The 20,000-nt window shown below is 51.3% G+C and overlaps 1 protein-coding gene across 4 annotated transcripts in view; it reads right to left on the reverse strand.

The window, feature by feature from the left end:
• The window catches only part of cntln (centlein, centrosomal protein), a 104,460-nt gene that overhangs the window by 66,279 nt on the left and 18,181 nt on the right, over positions 1 to 20,000 (reverse strand). For all 4 annotated transcript variants that reach the window (XR_014740942.1, XM_084687153.1, XM_084687152.1 and 1 more), the window contains 4 exons: positions 18,475 to 18,637; positions 17,639 to 17,962; positions 7,282 to 7,455; positions 2,177 to 2,302 (listed from right to left, as the gene is read on the reverse strand). Coding sequence is in view for 3 of the 4 variants with exons in the window: in XM_084687153.1 (XP_084543279.1) it covers positions 2,177 to 2,302; positions 7,282 to 7,455; positions 17,639 to 17,962; positions 18,475 to 18,637 (787 nt within the window). In the remaining variant the exon portion in view is untranslated. The remainder of the gene's footprint in view (positions 1 to 2,176; positions 2,303 to 7,281; positions 7,456 to 17,638; positions 17,963 to 18,474; positions 18,638 to 20,000) is intronic.

Here is a 20,000-nt window from a genome sequence, read left to right on the forward strand (position 1 = left end):
AGAAGTAGTGATGGAGAAAGGGAGAGAGAGAGAGGGGTGAGGAGAACAGCATCTTTCTGCTTGAGTGGCCTGTCTTCCTGAAGGGTTAGGGAGCGCTTGTTTACTGCTGTTGTGACACGGCAGCCCTGCAGAGAGGGAAATGCCTTCAACCCTATTATTATTAACAAGGACAAAGAGAGCAGGAGGAGCAGCACACACACACACACTCACAAACAAACAAACACTTCTACCTCGGATGTGACAAGTATGGATTTTTGTTGCGCGGGCTAGCATTCCACAGAGAACATGTTCAGCACAGCACCCGGAACCAGCAGAGCCCCCGAACCAGCACACTAATGAAAGGGCCGTGCCAGGGGCGTGTGTGTGTGATCAGGGTGTGTGTGTGCTCTGGTCATCACACACACACACACACACAGTGCCCCCCTGGTCAGGGATCATGCAGGCCTCAGATGAGAAGACAAGGACCCCGTCACACGCACGCTCCCTATCTCAAGCTGAACAATAATCTGGCCTCTTCTGAGAGGACACACACACTCTGTTTGCTCCCCAGGGCCACACACACACACACACACACTCACGCACGCACTCTGCATCCCATGGCCGCATTGAGAAAGAGGAGAGGAACAGGGGCTTGAAGAGAGAGAAACATCCTGTGTGTCTGTTTTCAGAGCTGCAGCTTCTGTTAGTAGTGTGGTTAGGACACACACACACACACACACACACACACACACTGCGGACATGTAAATGGCCCCATCAAGCAGCACAGCCAAGCGTGTGACCTCCCTCCTGGATGAGGGTCTGTCTGGACCTGATGTCATCCACACACTTGAGACTTGACAGCTAAATGATGCTAAACACAAAGGGGGCGGAGTCAGGAGACAGCCTCGCCGCAAAGGGGGGGGCAGACAGGTAGGAGACAACAGTAAAAGAGAGATAGAATGAGGTAGAGGACGACAAGTTAAACAGTGAAAGAGAGAGGGAGGATGGAAACAGAAGGAGAGAGAGAGAGAGAGAGAGAGAGAGAGAGAGAGAGAGAGACAGACAGACAGACAGACAGACAGAGACTCAAGGTCATGGTCCATGGAGCTGATTGGTTAAGGAGAAAAATCCTGACAACATCTTCTAGTATCCTGCCCACCTGGACACTAAGCGCTACAGTGTGTGTGTGTGTGTGTGTGTGTAAGGAGAGCTGTTTTGAAGTGGAAGGTTGTACATATTTGTGTGAGGATAAATATGGAGACATGCCACAGACATTAGCCACCTCTTAGACTGGTAATTACCCTGAGTGATAATTGAGCCATCAGGAGAGAAGTGTGTGTGTGTGTGTGTGTGTGTGTGTGTGTGTGTGTGTGTGTGTGTGTGTGTGTGTGTGTGTGTGTAGGGGTACTCGGAGGTCCCTAAGAGGAGGTCTGTGCATGGGACTGTGTCACATCAGTGGAGCACTGACATTCACACATGAAGGGAGAGGAGAGAGGGGGAGGAGAGAGGGGGAGGAGAGAGGGGGAGGAGAGAGGGAGAGGAGAGAGGGGGAGGAGAGAGGGGGAGGAGAGAGGGGGAGGAGAGAGGGAGAGGAGAGAGGGGGAGGAGAGAGGGGGAGGAGAGAGGAGAGGAGAGAGGGGGAGGAGAGAGGGGGAGGAGAGAGGGGGAGGAGAGAGGGGGTGAGGGGAGGGGTAAGAGGAGGGGTGAGGGGAGGGGTAAGAGGAGGGGTGAGGGGAGGGGTAAGACGAGGGGTGAGGGGAGGGGTGAGGGGTGGGGTAAGAGGAGGGGTGAGGGGAGGGGTAAGAGGAGGGGTGAAGGGAGGGGTAAGAGGAGGGGTGAGGTGAGGGGTAAGAGGAGGGGTGAGGGGAGGGGTAAGAGGAGGGGTGAGGGGAGGGGTAAGAGGAGGGGTGAGGGGAGGGGTAAGAGGAGGGGTGAGGGGAGGGGTAAGACGAGGGGTGAGGGGAGGGGTGAGGGGTGGGGTAAGAGGAGGGGTGAGGGGAGGGGTAAGAGGAGGGGTGAAGGGAGGGGTAAGAGGAGGGGTGAGGTGAGGGGTAAGAGGAGGGGTGAGGGGAGGGGTAAGAGGAGGGGTGAGGGGAGGGGTAAGAGGAGGGGTGAGGTGAGGGGTAAGAGGAGGGGTGAGGGGAGGGGTAAGAGGAGGGGTGAGGGGAGGGGTAAGAGGAGGATGAGGCAGCGCTACCTTTAGTCTGAGTAGCTCCTCAAGGTCTCTGATCCTTTGTTCCGCTCCTCTTCCTCCCTCTCTTCCTCGAGCCGTCTTAACCCTGCCGGCTGGGGACAAAGACCTGCACCGCTGCACTGCTGCACCCTGGGAGTTGTAGGCAGAGAGAGGCAGGGGGAGGATGTGTTCATGCTAGAGCAGGTCTCAGCACAGCCTTCCAGAGACTACAGCGCACAATTAACATCTGTACTGGGCGCACACTGGAATACCAACAGCAGAATTAAACATGTTCATCTCATCTGCCTGTTTCCTGCACACACACTCACACACACACTCACACACACACACATGCTACCAGAGGAGGGAGTAGAGCAGTCGCTCCAAAGAGTGGAGAGAGAGAGACAGAGAGAGAGAGATGGGAGAGGAGAGAGTAAGAGGAGGGAGGTGAGAGGAGGAGAGAAAGCCAAAGGTTTCTCCCAGTGCCTGCTTAATGAGTATGTTCATTTCCATTTACATTGTTTCTTTGACAATAATGATGTCCCATTAGGGAAGACTAAAGGGTTGCGGAGGCTGGGCTACAGCAGAGAGGAGAGCTTCATTGCAGTGGGGGAGGGAGGGGAAGGGGGAGGGAGGATTGGACGGAGGGAGGGAGGGAGAGGGAGGGATGGAGAAGGAGGAGGGAGTGAAGATGCTGTAATTGTTCTAACGGGGCTGCTAGGTCACACCTGATAGGACGAAGGATAGAGAGGGGCGGGGGGGCCAACACACACACAGGCCCTGATGTAGTAAGCAGGGGGAACAATATGCTTTTGGAATATGAATGTGCGAGCCTAGGAGCCCCTGTGGTGAGAAGCAGAGCTGACCAGATGGCTGCCTCTAATACTACACACTACAGGAGCTGCCTCTGATACTACACACTACAGGAGCTGCCTCTAATACTACACACTAGAGGAGCTGCCTCTAATACTACACACTAGAGGAGCTGCCTCTAATACTACACACTAGAGGAGCTGCCTCTAATACTACACACTACAGGAGCTGCCTCTAATACTACACACTAGAGGAGCTGCCTCTAATACTACACACTAGAGGAGCTGCCTCTAATACTACACACTACAGGAGCTGCCTCTAATACTACACACTAGAGGAGCTGCCTCTAATACTACACACTAGAGGAGCTGCCTCTAATACTACACACTACAGGAGCTGCCTCTGATACTACACACTAGAGGAGCTGCCTCTGATACTACACACTAGAGGAGCTGCCTCTAATACTACACACTAGAGGAACTGCCTCTGATACTACACACTAGAGGAGCTGCCTCTAATACTACACACTAGAGGAGCTGCCTCTAATACTACACACTACAGGAACTGCCTCTAATACTACACACTAGAGGAGCTGCCTCTAATACTACACACTACAGGAGCTGCCTCTAATACTACACACTACAGGAACTGCCTCTGATACTACACACTAGAGGAGCTGCCTCTAATACTACACACTAGAGGAGCTGCCTCTAATACTACACACTAGAGGAGCTGCCTCTAATACTACACACTACAGGAGCTGCCTCTGATACTACACACTACAGGAGCTGCCTCTAATACTACACACTAGAGGAGCTGCCTCTAATACTACACACTACAGGAGCTGCCTCTAATACTACACACTAGAGGAGCTGCCTCTAATACTACACACTACAGGAGCTGCCTCTGATACTACACACTACAGGAGCTGCCTCTAATACTACACACTAGAGGAGCTGCCTCTAATACTACACACTACAGGAGCTGCCTCTAATACTACACACTAGAGGAGCTGCCTCTAATACTACACACTACAGGAGCTGCCTCTAATACTACACACTAGAGGAGCTGCCTGGTCTCAGCCCAGACCAGGTGTGTTCCTCTCAGGTCCTGTTCACACACACCTGCACCACACTGCTTGGTGTCCACCCTCAACACTTACACAACAGCAACAAAGAAGAAAAGAGTCCTTGCAGTCCATGAAGGTAACCCTGAGAGGAGCTCCCTGTGCCAGCTGGTTATGAGACTAACAAACCAGCTACCACCCGGCACACCTTCTTCACCTTTACTAACACCAAACAGAATTAAACTAATCACAACAGAAAACTAAAACTCCTACCTAGAACACTGGGAAAAAGAAACCAAGACACAAAACAAATTACACTGCTATTGGGGCCTGAATAGAAACGATGAAATGGCTGAATATACCTATATACTGTCAGGGACATAAAGCAGAGACAGCTGCTCACTAAATACAGAATGAGTGACCACACTCTTGCAATCGAAAAAGGAAGACATAAAAAAACATGGTTACCTAAAGAGTACAGAATCTGTGGACACTGTACATCAGTGGAAATTGAAACAGAAAAACATTTGCAACTTGAATGTTGGAAATATAAAGTATAAGAGATCAATATCTGAAAAAATGTAAGGAATTAATTGAAAACTACACAGAGCTTGATATAAACGAGAAATTAAGGATATCTCTGGGTGAAGGGCCTACTGCAAGCCTTGCCGCTAGATATATTTCAATGCCACAACCTGAAGGACAGTAAACCAACCCTGTACAACTGTTAAAACCTTTCTGTATATTAACATGCATTTATGTGTTACCGTTACACTTACTATACTACTATTATTTTACCATATTATTATTGTTAGACTCCTTGTTAAATGTTATGATATAAATGTTAAAATGTCCTTTCAATATGGACTGCTTTGGCAATACTGCTCAACCTGAACTGTCATGCCAATAAAGCATTCTGAACTGAACTGAGAGAGAGACAGAGAGAGAGAGAGAGAGAGAGAGAGAGAGAGAGAGAGAGAGAGAGAGAGAGATATAGGGAGAGAGAGAGAGAGAGGGGAGAGAGAGAGAGAGGGGGAGAGAGACAGGGAAAGAGAGGGTGAGACAGGGTGAGAGACAGGGAAAGGATGTGGGAGATAAAGAGGGGGAGGGATCGAGAGAGAGATACTGGGGCCATTTCAAGATGGGGAAAAAAGAAAAGAAAAACATATTTAGTGGAGGGTCACAACACAGCTTGTGAAGCACAGGAGACATCACACTCCTCCTCCACTCGCTCCTTCCCTCTCCCAGCCCGAGTGTGGAGGGGCAGGGGGGAGGGGCAGGGGGGAGGAGGGTCACACCGGTCATCAATGAGGCCCTTTGTGATGGCAGCATGTCATGTGTATGGCAGCTCTCAAAGCTACACTTGTTCACATCCTGGGTGAATGGGAATATTGTATGCACACGCACACACACACACACACACACACACACACACACTCAAGAGGGTGCAGATAGAGGATAGAGGCCTTTTATAATTGCTGGCTGCTTTTAAAGATGCATACAAATATTTGTCCAGTGAGGACTCCAGCATAAAGAGAGAGAGAGAGAGAGAGAGAGAGAGAGAGAGAGAGAGAGAGAGACAGAGAGAGAGAGACGGGCACTGCACTAATGTAGGAAGACCTTTTGTGTGGAGGCACACTGCTGGTACACAGAGAGGGAGGAGAGAGAGACACTGCTGGTCCACAGAGAGGAGAGAGAGACACTGCAGGTCCACAGAGACAGAGGAGAGAGAGAGACACTGCAGGTACACAGAGAGGGAGGAGAGAGAGACACTGCTGGTCCACAGAGACAGAGGAGAGAGAGAGACACTGCAGGTACACAGAGAGAGAGGAGAGAGAGACACTGCAGGTACACAGAGAGAGAGGAGAGAGAGACACTGCAGGTCCACAGAGAGAGAGGAGAGAGAGACACTGCAGGTCCACAGAGAGAGAGGAGAGAGAGAGACACTGCAGGTACACAGAGAGAGAGGAGAGAGAGACACTGCAGGTCCACAGAGAGGAGAGAGAGAGACACTGCAGGTACACAGAGAGAGGAGAGAGAGACACTGCAGGTACACAGAGAGAGAGGAGAGAGACACTGCTGGTACACAGAGAGAGAGGAGAGAGAGACACTGCTGGTACACAGAGTGAGAGGAGAGAGATACACTGCAGGTACACAGAGAGAGAGGAGAGAGAGACACTGCAGGTACACAGAGAGAGAGGAAAGAGAGACGCGCAGGTACGCGGAGAGAGAGGAAAGGGCAGAGACAGGGGGGAGGAGAGTGGAAAGATAGAGGGGACAGGAGGAGAGAGGGGAGGAGGGAGAGATAGTCTGCTCTGTGACAGAGTGCTGTACTGACCGTGACAGCACTGATGTGTGATGGAGGAGGTGTAGGAGAGGAGGAGGAGAGGAGGTGAGGAGAGGAGAGGAGGAGGAGAGGAGGTGAGGAGAGGAGGAGGAGAGGAGGTGAGGAGAGGAGGAGGAGAGGAGGAGGAGAGGAGTAGGAGAGGAGGAGAGGAGGTGAGGAGAGGAGGTGAGGAGAGGAGGAGGACAGGAGGAGGAGAGGAGGAGGAGAGGAGAGGAGGAGGTGAGGAGAGGAGGTGAGGAGAGGAAGAGGAGAGGAGTAGGTGAGGAGAGGAGGAGGAGAGGAGGGGGTGAAGAGAGGAGGGGTGAGGAAAGGAAGAGGTGAGGTGAGGAGAGGAGGAGGTGAGGAGAGGAGGAGGAGAGGAGGTAAGGAGAGGAAGAGGAGAGGAGTAGGTGAGGAGAGGTGAGGAGCGGAGGAGGAGAGGAGGGGGTGAGGAGAGGAAGAGGTGAGGAGTAGAGGAGGTGAGGAGAGGAGGTGAAGTGAGGAGAGGAGGTGAAGTGAGGAGAGGAGGTGAGGAGAGGAGAGGAGGAGTAGAGGAGGTGAGGAGAGGAAGTGAAGTGAGGAGAGGAAGTGAGGAGAGGAGGAGGGGAGGAGGAGGTGAGGAGAGGAGGAGGGTAAGAGGTGAGGAGAGGACGAGAGAGGAGGAGGAGAGGAGGAGGTGAGGAGAAGAGGTTAGGAAGTTAAGTTTGTCTGCTGATCAGACGTCTTGTTTCCATGATGAACTCATGAGCCCTGAGACATGAGGCAGACATTAAGGGCAGGCATTAGAGGCAGACATTAGAGCCAGGCATTAGACAGTGCCTGAGCCCCAGGCATGCATGAAACCAGCAGCACACACACACACACACGCACACACACACACACACACACACACACACAGCAGGAGGTGTGTGTTCTGTGGTTCACCTGCTGTGTGTGTCGGGCCCTGCTGGACCTGGGGTCCTCCACCCCTGCCTTTGTCTGGGGGGCTGGGGCTGGGGCCAGGGCTGGGGCTGGGGCTGGGGCCAGGGCTGGGGCCAGGGCTGGGGCCTCGTCTCCTCTGAACTCCTGCTGCTTCATCTCCTCCTGTAGAGCAGACTCCTGGAACATCCACATGACACACACACACAGACAGACAGACAGACAGACAGACAGACAGACAGACAGACAGATAAAGTCAGGCAGCTGACACGTCCAGCGGTCTCAGATGCAGCTCCAGGTCAGACCCAGACTTTTTCCTCCAGCTGGCTCACAGCTTCACTCACTTCTTCTTCTTCTCTAACTTGGGGATGTTGTGCTAAAGTGCTAATTAAAAATGATGTTTAGGTAGCCGTATCCCTGGGATGGTTACTGTCTGGTCAATACTGAGCGCTCTTCATTTGACTCATCAAAACACTGTTAGAACTACGCACTTTCTATGCATACCATTTGTTTGTTGCTTTTCAATACAAGCGTCTGCTAAATGAAATGTATGTAAATGTTTGCGTCCAATGCTTCAAAGCCTTTTGTGTGTGTGCGTGAGCGTGCGTGTGTGTGTGTGTGCGTGTGTGTGTGTGCGCGTGAGAGTGTGTGCATGTGTGAGTGTGTGCAGCAGGGTGCAGGGGGAGCAGGTAATTGACTGGTCTGGTCTGATGTGATGAATAGATGAGCAGAGGTAGGAAGCTCCCTGCTCTGCTGGAGACACAGACAGCTGTCCCTCTGACCACACACACGCACAAACACGCACACACACACGCACACAGAGGATACAAGGACGAACTTAAAGATTCTGAGCCAAGAGAGAAGACAGAACGGGGCATGATGGATGGACACTCTCTCTCTCTCTCTACCTCTCTCTCTCTCTCTACCTCTCTCTCTCTCTCTCTCTCTCTCTCTCTCTACCTCTCTCTCTCTACCTCTCTCTCTCTCTCTCTGTCTCTCTCTCTCTCTATCTCTACCTCTCTCTCTCTCTCTCTCTCTGTCTCTCTCTCTCTCTCTGTCTCTCTCTCTCTCTCACTCTCTGTCTCTCTCTCTCTCTCTCTCTGTCTCTCTCTCTCTCTATCTCTACCTCTCTCTCTCTCTCTCTCTCTCTCTGTCTCTCTCTCTCTCTCTGTCTCTCTCTCTCTCTCACTCTCTGTCTCTCTCTCTCTCTCTCTCTCTCTCTCTCTCTCTCTGTCTCTCACACACTCTCTCTCTGTCTCTCTCTGTCTCTCTCTGTCTCTCTCTCTCTCTGTCACACACACTGTGTAGCAGTGTACAGTGTTGTATTGTGTAATGTGTGTTGTTGTGTGTGTGCGTGACCATACTGGAGCTGTTTTAAAGAGCATCTTATCTGCTTGTGACCTCTCAGTTCGTCATTTCCCATCGTCATGGGTTTTCCTGCTTCTCAGGGGGAGTGTGTGTGTGTAAGAGTGTGTGTGTGTGTGTAAGAGTGTGTGTGTGTGTGTAAGAGTGTGTGTGTGTGTGTGTGTAAGAGTGTGTGTGTGTGTGTAAGAGTGTGTGTGTGTGTGTGATAAGGTTCCTCAGGTCTCAGTAGCAGCATCTTGAGCCTCACACACTTAACCATGAGACGCCCACACATCCACACCTCTCGTCTCGTCAAACTTACAAGGTGAGATAACAAAGAATAATGTCAAGCCATTTTGTACAGCAGTGGTGTTAAAACACACTGCCAATGCCTTCCCCCTTCACCCTCAGGTGAGTCCTCCACACCTGGAGATGTGTGTGTGAGAGTGTGTATGTGTGTGTGAGAGTGTGTGTATGTGTGTGTGCACCCAGATCTCCAAGTTACAAAGGAAATCACAAACACAAGTTAAGAATTGAGCTTCCTGTCATCACCTTCCTGTTCTCCTCTCCCGTGCGCCGATCGCAAAAGCTGCTGCTAGACAACTCAAACCTGGCAACCACGCATTGGGGGCCACACTCAAACCTGGCAACTGCTCGTGACCTTGTTAACTGGCGGGGTAATCAAGATTAACCAATGGGAAAAGGAGGGTGGCTGGAGGGGGAGGAGGGAAACGGGCAGGAGGAGGGGGATGATAAATTATTAGCAGGAGAAGATTTTGTTCACATTTGATTAAATTGGGCTGTCGGAGAGGGTCGGCCATATTGTCAGGGGCCTCGTCGGTTGGAGGCTGGCCATATTGGCGCATCTGTTACAATTATTTATAATTTCAGGCTGAGTGGAGGAGAGCAGGCGGGAGAGGGGCTAGGCAGCGTCCACGTAAAGCAATTTACTAATTATCTGATGAGGGAGTGTTTTAGGACGTCTCTGGTAGCCCCCTCCCCCTCCCACCAGTAAAGGAGCGAGAGAGAGAGAGGGAGAGAAGAGAGAGAGATGAGAGACAAGAGATAGAAGAGAGAGAGACAAGAGAGAGAGAGACAAGAGAGAGAGAGAGAGAGAGAGAGAGAGAGAGAGAGGGAGACAGAGAGAGAGGGAGACAGAGAGAGAGAGACAGAGAGATGAGAGAGGAGAGAGAAGAGAAAGAGAGAGAGATGAGAGACAAGAGAGAGAAGAGAGAGAGAGAGAGAGAGAGAGAGAGGAGACTAGATGAGAGAGAGAGAGAGAGAGAGAGAGAGAGAGAGAGAGAGAGAGACAGAGAGATGAGAGAGAAGAGAAAGAGAGAGAGATGAGAGAGAGAGAGAGAGAGAGAGAGAGAGAGAGAGAGAGAGAGGAGACTAGATGAGAGAGAGAGAGAGAGAGAGAGAAGGAGACAGAGAGATGAGAGAGAAGAGAAAGAGAGAGAGATGAGAGACAAGAGAGAGAGAGAGAGAGAGAGAGAGAGAGAGAGGAGACTAGATGAGAGGGAGTGATCAGAGGGAGAGATTAATGGGATAGATGGAGAGGTAGGGAGGGGGAGAGAGAGGAGAGAGGGTGAGATAGAAAGGAAAGAGAGAAAGCGAGAGAGAGAGGGAGAGAGAGGGAGATAGAGAGAGGGAGAGAGAGGGAGAAAGAGAGAGGGTAGCCTAATTGGAGTGAGCTGCTGTAATTAGGGAGCAGGGAGGGGTAGTTGGGGGGTAGTTTGGGGGGGGGTAGCATATGTCCGGGCCGCGGTACTCCTCCCTGGCGGCTGCGACCCGTCTGCTACCGGTGCCGGCGGCGGAATGAGAATGAGCCTGGCCCTGCCCAGTGCCTGTTCATACCAGGCCCAGTGCCTGCTCACACCAGGCCCGGTGCCGGCTCATACCAGTCCCGGTGCCTGCTCATACCAGGCCCAGTGCCTGTTCATACCAGGCCCAGTGCCTGCTCATACCAGGCCCAGTGCCTGTTCATACCAGGCCCAGTGCCTGCTCATACCAGGCCCAGTGCCTGTTCATACCAGGCCCAGTGCCTGCTCATACCAGGCCCAGTGCCTGTTCATACCAGGCCCAGTGCCTGCTCATACCAGGCCCGGTGCCTGCTCATACCAGGCCCAGTGCCTGTTCATACCAGGCCCAGTGCCTGCTCATACCAGGCCCAGTGCCTGCTCACACCAGGCCCAGTGCCTGTTCATACCAGGCCCAGTGCCTGCTCACACCAGGCCCAGTGCCTGCTCATACCAGGCCCAGTGCCTGTTCATACCAGGCCCAGTGCCTGCTCATACCAGGCCCGGTGCCTGCTCATACCAGGCCCGGTGCCTGCTCATACCAGGCCCGGTGCCTGCTCATACCAGGCCCGGTGCCTGCTCATACCAGGCCCGGTGCCTGCTCACACCAGGCCCGGTGCCTGGCCCCAACACACCGGACCACGGCTCATTACCAGGACACCGTCATCACAGTGTTGGTGGGTTTGCACGCGCACACTTACACAATGGTTGTTTTGAAACTGTGGCACTTTGGTGGGGTGTGTGTGTGTGTGTTGTGTCCACCCACACAGCCAGTGTGACCTGTGTGTTTGAGCCTGCAGCAGCACACGGCTCTTCCTGTTTAATAAGCAGCTTAGCCACTCAGACCTGCTGTCTAATGAGAGCACTTGAGTTGTTACAACACACACTGGACTCTCTCTCTCTCTCTCTCCCTCACTAGAGTCTGTGTCATTAGCAAGACCTGGGCCGCTCCACATGGCCTCTGTCCAACACACACACACGCAAAAAAACACAAGCACACACAGCTTTGAGTCTTAATAAAGGTTCATCACAAGACTGAGATCCGAGTCACTCCCTCTCCCTCTCTCTCTTCTCTCTCTCTCTTCTATGTACCTCTCCCTCTCCTATGTACTCCCTCTCCCTCCCTCTCTTCTCTTCTCTTCTATGTACCTCTCCCTCTCCTATGTACTCCCTCTCCCTCTCTCTCTTCTATGTACCTCTCCCTCTCCTATGTACTCTCTCTCCCTCCCTCTCTTCTCTTCTCTTCTATGTACCTCTCCCTCTCCTATGTACTCTCTCTCTCCCTCTCTCTCTTCTCTCTCTCTTCTATGTACCTCTCCCTCTCCTATGTACTCTCTCTCCCTCCCTCTCTTCTCTCTCTTCTATGTACCTCTCCCTCTCCTATGTACTCTCTCTCCCTCCCTCTCTTCTCTCTCTTCTATGTACCTCTCCCTCTCCTATGTACTCTCTCTCCCTCCCTCTCTTCTCTCTCTTCTATGTACCTATCCCTCTCCTATGTACTCTCTATCTCTCCCTCTCTTCTATGTACCTCTCCCTCTCTCCCTCTTTCTCTCCCTTTCCCTCTTTGATGAGACAAATGAAAGGGGAAGGTTGTCCATAAGGTGTTTGATGTGATTCAGCAGGTGAGTGTTAATGGGAGCAGGTAGGGTGTAAGGGAGATTGGGGGGAGGGAAGCTGGAGGGAGGCTGGAGGGAGGCTGGAGGGAGGTTGGGGGGAGGGAGGCTGGAGGAAGGTTGGGGGGAGGGAGGCTGGAGGAAGGTTGGGGGGAAGTTGGAGGGAGGTTGGGGGGAGGGAGGCTGGAGGGAGGCTGGAGGAAGGTTGGGGGAGGGAGGCTGGAGGGAGGTTGGGGGGAGGGAGGCTGGAGGGTTTGGTAGAAAGTTTGGTCATATGCATAGATGTATGTGTATGAAATCTATAAGCTTATATGTTCAATCTACACAGACCAGCTTGAATTTTCTACCACAAGGGAGGCTGGCGGGAGGTTGGGGGGAGGGTGGCTGGGGGGAAGTTGGAGGGAGGTTGAAGGGAAGTTGGGGGGAGGGAGGCTGGAGGAAGGTTGGGGGGAGGGAGGTTGAAGGGAGGTTGGGGGGAGGGAGGCTGGAGGGAGGAAGGCTGGAGGGAGGGAGGCTGGAGGGAAGTTGGGGAGAGGGAGGCTTGAGGGAAGTTGGGGGGAGGGAGGCTTGAGGGAGGCTGGAGGGAGGTTGGGGGGAGGGAGGTTGGGGGGAAGTTGTAGGGAGGTTGGGGGGAGGCTGGGTGTTAATTTGAACATTAAGCATGGATTGGTCTTATTGGATATGTTACTATTAATGCTTTACCAGGTTCTGCTCACATTCCCCCTTTACCTACTAACAGACTGGGTGCTGAAGAAACCAGCACACATCTACACACACCCACACATGTGTGTGTGCATGTGTATCTGTGTGTGTCTGTGTGTGTGTGTGTGTGTGTGTGTGTGTGAGAGAGAGAGAGAGAAACAGCGATGGTCTCTGGGCTACCTGCACTGCCAGTCAGTCAGTCAGTCAGGAGGAAGAGGAAGTCACCTGGGGAGTGAGGCAGCACCTGTTCTGTAGGTCTCACCTGCGCTTCCACGCCGAGGTGTGCTGCCTGTGTTCATGTGGTGATGGAAGGCTCTCTCACCTGCCTGCACAGCAGACAGCTCTCTCTCCCTGGACACTGCAGCTACCTGACGACGCTAGCGCAAGCAGCTGCTGACATGCTCCACACCTCCTCCTGCTTCTACAGTTCTGGAGAGGATCATGTCTACGAGGACCACATCAGGAATCTGACTAGATCAGACCGGCACGTTTGTCTGAACGTGAAGCGTGGGGAGTCCATGTGAAGGAGACTTGGAGAGTTCCTTACAGTTTCTCCATCTCTGTCTGTTTCTATCTCTCACTGTACGTCTATGTATCTCTATGTCCCAATCTTTCTTTAAGTCAGGAGAGGAGAAGGAGAGGAGGAGGAGAGGAGGAGGTGTTTGGAGCGGGTCCTTATGGCATTAGAGCCTCCTCTCACAGTCTTGTACGCATGTGCACACACACACACACTACGCAAACACACACACAACGCAAACACACACACACACTACGCAAACACACACACACTTGGTGAAGAGGCCTGGGGTCTCCTGTTTATCCTAATGTGCTTGTTAATCACAGGCTGACACACACACATACTACTGTCTCTCTTTCGCACACACGCACGTGTATTTGTTCTTGTCACCTGGGCTGCTTGCCTGGGCGGGTCTCCAGGCCTGCAGGCTCTGTGAGAGAAGCAGGACAGAGTCTGTGCAGACCTGGCTATCTGAGGGTGGGCTAACTAACCCCATCAATCTACCTGTCCATCTAACCAGCCATCTCTACACCCATCTACATATCCACCTCTACACCCATCTACATAGGGCTGGGCGATAAATAGATAAAAATAACTATCGAAGTAATGACTTCCCTCGATAAAGATATTGTAACATTCATTGATTTTCAATAATATCGATAATGTCGATAGAGAATAATTAGGAACAGCAGTCCATTTAATTTCTGTGATGAAGCAGGAAGTTGCGGAAGAATGGTAGCCTACGCTCACTAAAATATACTGAGCACCTCGCGTGGAGTAGCTAATGTTAACGGCGGAAAATTAGTCTTATTGCCGAAAACAGTGGCAGCGATAACCATGGCGAGGGAGCAACTTCCAATGAAGAAAAAATTATTGATAAAAAGGGTTCGTCTTCTTCAGTTATTTGGAAGTTGTTTGGCTTTTTGAAACCCGACAAAGAGCAGAGTAATGTTCGGTGCAAATTGGTGTAGTAAACAAACAGGTAGCTACCAAGTCTGGTAATACGACAAACTGCAAATGTGGACTTCTTGTCGACCTCAACCTACGCCTCGGTTAACAAACGTTTTAACACATTTCTGCTTACAAAGGTGTTTGTAAAAAAAAGTCCATATAAGTCCCAAATCAAACACGGCGAATTTGGAGCAGACGCCATGTTGTCAACATCTCCAAGGCAACCGCTTGCTAGGTCCGTAAATCGTTTGTGGACTAGTGATGTGTCGTTTGTGAACGATTCGTTCATTTTGAACAAATCCTTATAAGGAGGGAGGACCAGGGGGTAACGAGTCCTCTCAACGAGTGATTCGTTCATTGCCTGACTCGGTCAAAGACCCGAGTCTTTGTTCTACATATCCATCCCTCCACCCATCTACATATCCATTAGGGGTGGGGGAAAAAATCGATTCACATTTGATTCGCGATTGAGTCTTCTAGCGACTCAAATCGATTCAAAATGTAAAAAATCGATGCGTGATCGTTTTTTTTATTGATTGGTGACCCCAAGAATCTATTTGAATCATGAGGTTCCAAAAGATTCCCACCCTAATATCCATGCCTCCACCCATCTCTTTATCCCTCTGGTTCTGGTATCTAGCCATGGTACAAATGATTATTTCTGAAGCTACGCTCTGCTCCATAAGCAGCCAACACATTAGGTAGGATAATAACTTGTCCCCCCCCCACTCTCTCTATCTATCTCTCTCTCCTCCTCCCTCACCTCCCCTTCCTCTATCCTCTAACCCTCATCCCTCCCCTTCCTCTATCATCTAACCCTCATCCCTCCCCTTCCTCTATCCTCTAACCCTCATCCCTCCCCTTCCTCTATCCTCTAACCCTCATCCCTCCCCTTCCTCTATCCTCTAACCCTCATCCCTCCCCTTCCTCTAACCTCTAACCCTCATCCCTCCCCTTCCTCTATCCTCTAACCCTCATCCCTCCCCTTCCTCTATCCTCTAACCCTCATCCCTCCTTCTTCCTCTATCCTCTAACCCTCATCCCTCCCCTTCCTCTATCCTCTAACCCTCATCCCTCCTGCTTCCTCTATCCTCTAACCCTCATCCCTCCCCTTCCTCTAACCCTCATCCCTCCTGCTTCCTCTATCCTCTAACCCTCATCCCTCCCCTTCCTCTATCCTCTAACCCTCATCCCTCCCCTTCCCCTTCCTCTATCCTCTAACCCTCATCCCTCCTGCTTCCTCTATCCTCTAACCCTCGGCAGGAGGGGTGTTCAAAGCCGTCACTCACGCATTACTCAAATGAGTGCTGCGTCTCCCTCCCTCCCTCCCCCTCCTCTCTCTCCCCCAGCTCTCCCTTCTACTTTGATCATCTCCAACAATAACTTCCAAACATTTTAAAATTAAAATAAAGCAGGCCCCTGGTAACCTGGCAACCTGGGGCCTCAATGTTAGCAGGTGTTCGGGAAGGAGTTGTTAGAGAATTTGCAATCACGCCGGAATACACACACACCCGTGGATGTGAGTGTGTGACAGCCGGCTGTGTGTTTGAGGCCTGATGGGCTGGGTTTGATGTGTCCTGGTAACAAAGCAGACCGTGTTAGATCAGTTAGATCCGTGTGTTCCACTAGATCATATTCATGCAAGCTGCAGGTAGTGATGCAGAAGACATGGTGCAGGTTATCACAGCAGCCGCAACTCAAAACTGGGATCAGGATCCTTTATGTTGAGACACACACACAGGCCTGTCCAACACACACAGGCCTGTCCAACACACACAGGCCTGTCCAACACACACAGGCCTGTCCAACACACACAGGCCTGTCCAACACACACAGGCCTGTCCAACACACACAGGCCTGTCCAACACACACAGGCCTGTCCAACACACACAGGCCTGTCCAACACACACAGGCCTGTCCAACACACACAGGCCTGTCCAACACACACAGGCCTGTCCAACACACACAGGCCTGTCCAACACACACAGGCCTGTCCAACACACACAGGCCTGTCCAACACACACAGGCCTGTCCAACACACACAGGCCTGTCCAACACACACAGGCCTGTCCAACACACACAGGCCTGTCCAACACACACAGGCCTGTCCAACACACACAGGCCTGTCCAACACACACAGGCCTGTCCAACACACACAGGCCTGTCCAACACACACAGGCCTGTCCAACACCTCCCTCTCCCTCTCTCTGGCTAATTGATTCGTTACTAAGCCGGCGCCGGCTTAATTAACAGGGTTAGGTGAGACGGAGGCGACTGTAACCGTTGTAACAGCTGACGCCCCACTGTAACCGTGGGAACAGCTGACGCCTCACTGTAACCGTTGTAACAGCTGACGCCTCACTGTAACCGTGGAAACAGCTGACGCCCCACTGTAACCGTTGTAACAGCTGACGCCTCACTGTAACCGTGGGAACAGCTGACGCCTCACTGTAACCGTTGTAACAGCTGACGCCTCACTGTAACCGTGGGAACAGCTGATGCCCCACTGTAACCGTGGGAACAGCTGACGCCTCACTGTAACCGTGGGACAGCTCACAGTAACTGACATGGCGGTCTGGGACAGCTCAGAGTAACTGACATGGCGGTCTGGGACAGCTCAGAGTAACTGATCACAACAACAAGGACAGCATCAGAATCTGAGCTGATGTTCTCACATCTTAATATGTCTGAGTGCAAGAGCTTGTCTACGCACACACACTGACACACACACACACTCATCCCCTCTAACACACACACAGTCATACCCTCTAACACACACACGCACACACACATCCCCTCTAACACACACACACGCACACACATCCCCTCTGACACACACACACAGAGAATGAAGCTGGGTATGAAAGTTATTACAGCAATATGACCTCTCTGCCCCCCCCAGGCCAAACACTCTCACTGTAGACACACATGACTGACAGAGACCGAGAGCAAATTGGATAGAGCGATAAGAGGAGATGAGTGAAATGGAAACAGAGAGAGATAGAGACAGAGAGACAGGGAGAGACAAAGGCAGATATAGAAACAGAGAGAGATAGAGACAGAGAGACAGGGAGAGACAAAGGCAGATATAGAAACAGAGAGAGATAGAGACAGAGAGACAGGGAGAGACAAAGGCAGATATAGAAACAGAGAGAGATAGAGACAGAGAGACAGGGAGAGACAAAGGCAGATATAGAAACAGAGAGAGATAGAGACAGAGAGACAGGGAGAGACAAAGGCAGATATAGAAACAGAGAGAGATAGAGACAGAGAGACAGGGAGAGACAAAGGCAGATATAGAAACAGAGAGAGATAGAGACAGAGAGACAGGGAGAGACAAAGGCAGATATAGAAACAGAGAGAGATAGAGACAGAGAGACAGGGAGAGACAAAGGCAGATATAGAAACAGAGAAAGATAGAAGGTGAATGGCCTCACCTCAAAGTGTTTGGAGTTGGTCTGCTTGACAAGAACAGCGATGGACTGCTGCTGTTGTTGTTGTTGTTGTTGCTGTTGTTGTTGTTGTTGTTGTTGTTGTTGCTGTTGCTGCTGTTGTTGTTGCTGTTGTTGTTGCTGTTGTTGCTGTTGTTGTTGCTGTTGTTGTTGCTGTTGCTGCTGTTGTTGCTGCTGCTGCTGCTGTTGTTGTTGCTCCAGCATGGCCTGCAGGTGTTTGACCTCCTGCTCCTTCTGGGACAACTGTGTTGTCAGGGAAATGGAGGCGTGGCGTAGGGCCTGATAGGACGAGCTGAGATCACTGTAAAGCTGGAGGGGGGAGGGAGAGAGAGAGAGAGAGAGAGAGAGAGAGAGAGAGAGAGAGAGAGAGAGAGAGGGGGAGGAGAGAGAGAGAGAGAGAGAGAGAGAGAGAGAGAGAGGGAGGGAGAGAGAGAGAGAGAGAGAGAGAGAGAGAGAGAGAGAGAGAGAGAGAGAGAGGGAGGGAGAGAGAGAGAGAGAGAGAGAGAGAGGGAGAGAGAGAGGGTTGACGAGATAAGGGTGAAACAGAGGGAGTGGGAAGAATTATGTTATCACAATGGTGTTAACACTATGGTGTGTGTGTACCTGCTGGTAGGAGGTGTGTGTGTGTGTGTGTACCTGGTGGTAGGAGGTGTGTGTGTGTGTATCTGGTGGTAGGAGGTGTGTGTGTACCTGCTGGTAGGAGGTGTGTGTGTGTGTACCTGCTGGTAGAAGGTGTGTGTGTGTACCTGCTGGTAGGAGGTGGCGTGTGTGTGTGTGTACCTGCTGGTAGGAGGTGTGTGTGTGTGTGTGTGTGTGTGTACCTGCTGGTAGGAGGTGGTGTCAGCAGAGTGGCTGTGCTCCTGCTGCAGCAGCAGTGATTGTGTGTCCAGGTTGAGTCCCTCCAGCTGCTTGATGAGCTCAGCCTGTTCTTCTGCATGATGTCTGCTCTGAGAATACACACCTCTCACCTCCTGCAGCTCCGCCCTGTGCGCATGCACGCACACACACACACACACACACACACACACACACACACACACACACACACCATCTGTCATTATTCATAGAACAAACATCCAAATAAATATTAGGATGCAAAATAACATTTTGTTTGTGTGAGTGTAATAAAAATAGATGCAGAGATATACATTTACATGTATTCATTTAGCAGACGCTTTTATCCAAAGCGACTTCCAAGAGAGAGCTTTACAAAAGTGCATAGATCACTGATCTTAACAACAAGATAGCCCCAAACATTGCGGGTAGCCAAACATGAAGCCTTGATACATTGTGAAAATGTCCTAAAGGGAAGAACCATAAGAGCATGTAGTTAAACAACTTACAACAAAACAACATGAACCTCAAAAGTGCAAGAGTGTACCTGTGGAAAAAAGCAAGCAACAATAATACATTTCATACAATCATTTTAAGTTAGTTTCAACTGACCAACAAGTCTCTCAATAAGAGTCATTGTGATCCTAGGGGAAACTAACATCAGCAGGAAGCCAGTGGAGGGAGATGAGGAGCGGGGTAACATGGGAGCGTCTGGGTGGATTGAAGACCAGACGGGCTGCAGCGTTCTGAATCCTCTGAAGAGGGAGGGTTGTGCATGCTGGGAGACCGGCGGGCAGCGAGTTGCAGTAGTCCAACTTGGAGAGGACCGGTGCTTGGACTAGCAGCTGGGTGGAGTGCTCAGACAGGTATCTCCTGATCTTCCGGATGTTGTAGAAGGTGAATCTACAGGACCGGGAGACCGCAGCAATGTGGGCTGTGAGGGAGAGGTCGTCATCCATGGTCACCCCAAGGTTCCTGGCAGAGGATCGCAGATCCCAGGATCGCAGATTCCAGGGTGATTGAGATATTCACATTTACATTTAGTCATTTAGCAGAAGCTCTTATCCAGAGTGAATTAAAGTAAGTACAGGGACATTCCCCCAAGGCAAGTAGGGTGAAGTGCCTTGCCCAAGGACACAACTTCCTTTTGGCACCACAGGGAATCAAACTGGCAACCTTCAGATTACTAGCCCGATTCTCTGACCGCTCAGCCACCTGACTCCCAGAGAGAGTGGTGGGAAATGGAGGGTTTAGCCGGAATGATGAGAAGTTCTGTTTTGGCAAGGTTCAGCTGGAGGAGGTGCTCGGTCATCCAGGAGGACATGTCTGTGAGGCAGGCCTCAATCCTAGCTGAGATCCCCGGATCAGTCGGGGGAACGACAGGTACAGCTGCGTGTCGTCAGCGTAGCAGTGATATACAAGTTTGAAAAATTACACACAATCACTCTCTCTCTCTCTCTCTCTCTCTCTCTCTCTCTCTCCCTCCCAGACAGAGTAGTCAGAGCGATGAGTT

Source organism: Hypomesus nipponensis, chromosome 22 (genome assembly GCF_054491055.1).
Source record: "Hypomesus nipponensis isolate SF chromosome 22, ASM5449105v1, whole genome shotgun sequence".
NCBI lineage: Eukaryota > Metazoa > Chordata > Actinopteri > Osmeriformes > Osmeridae > Hypomesus > Hypomesus nipponensis.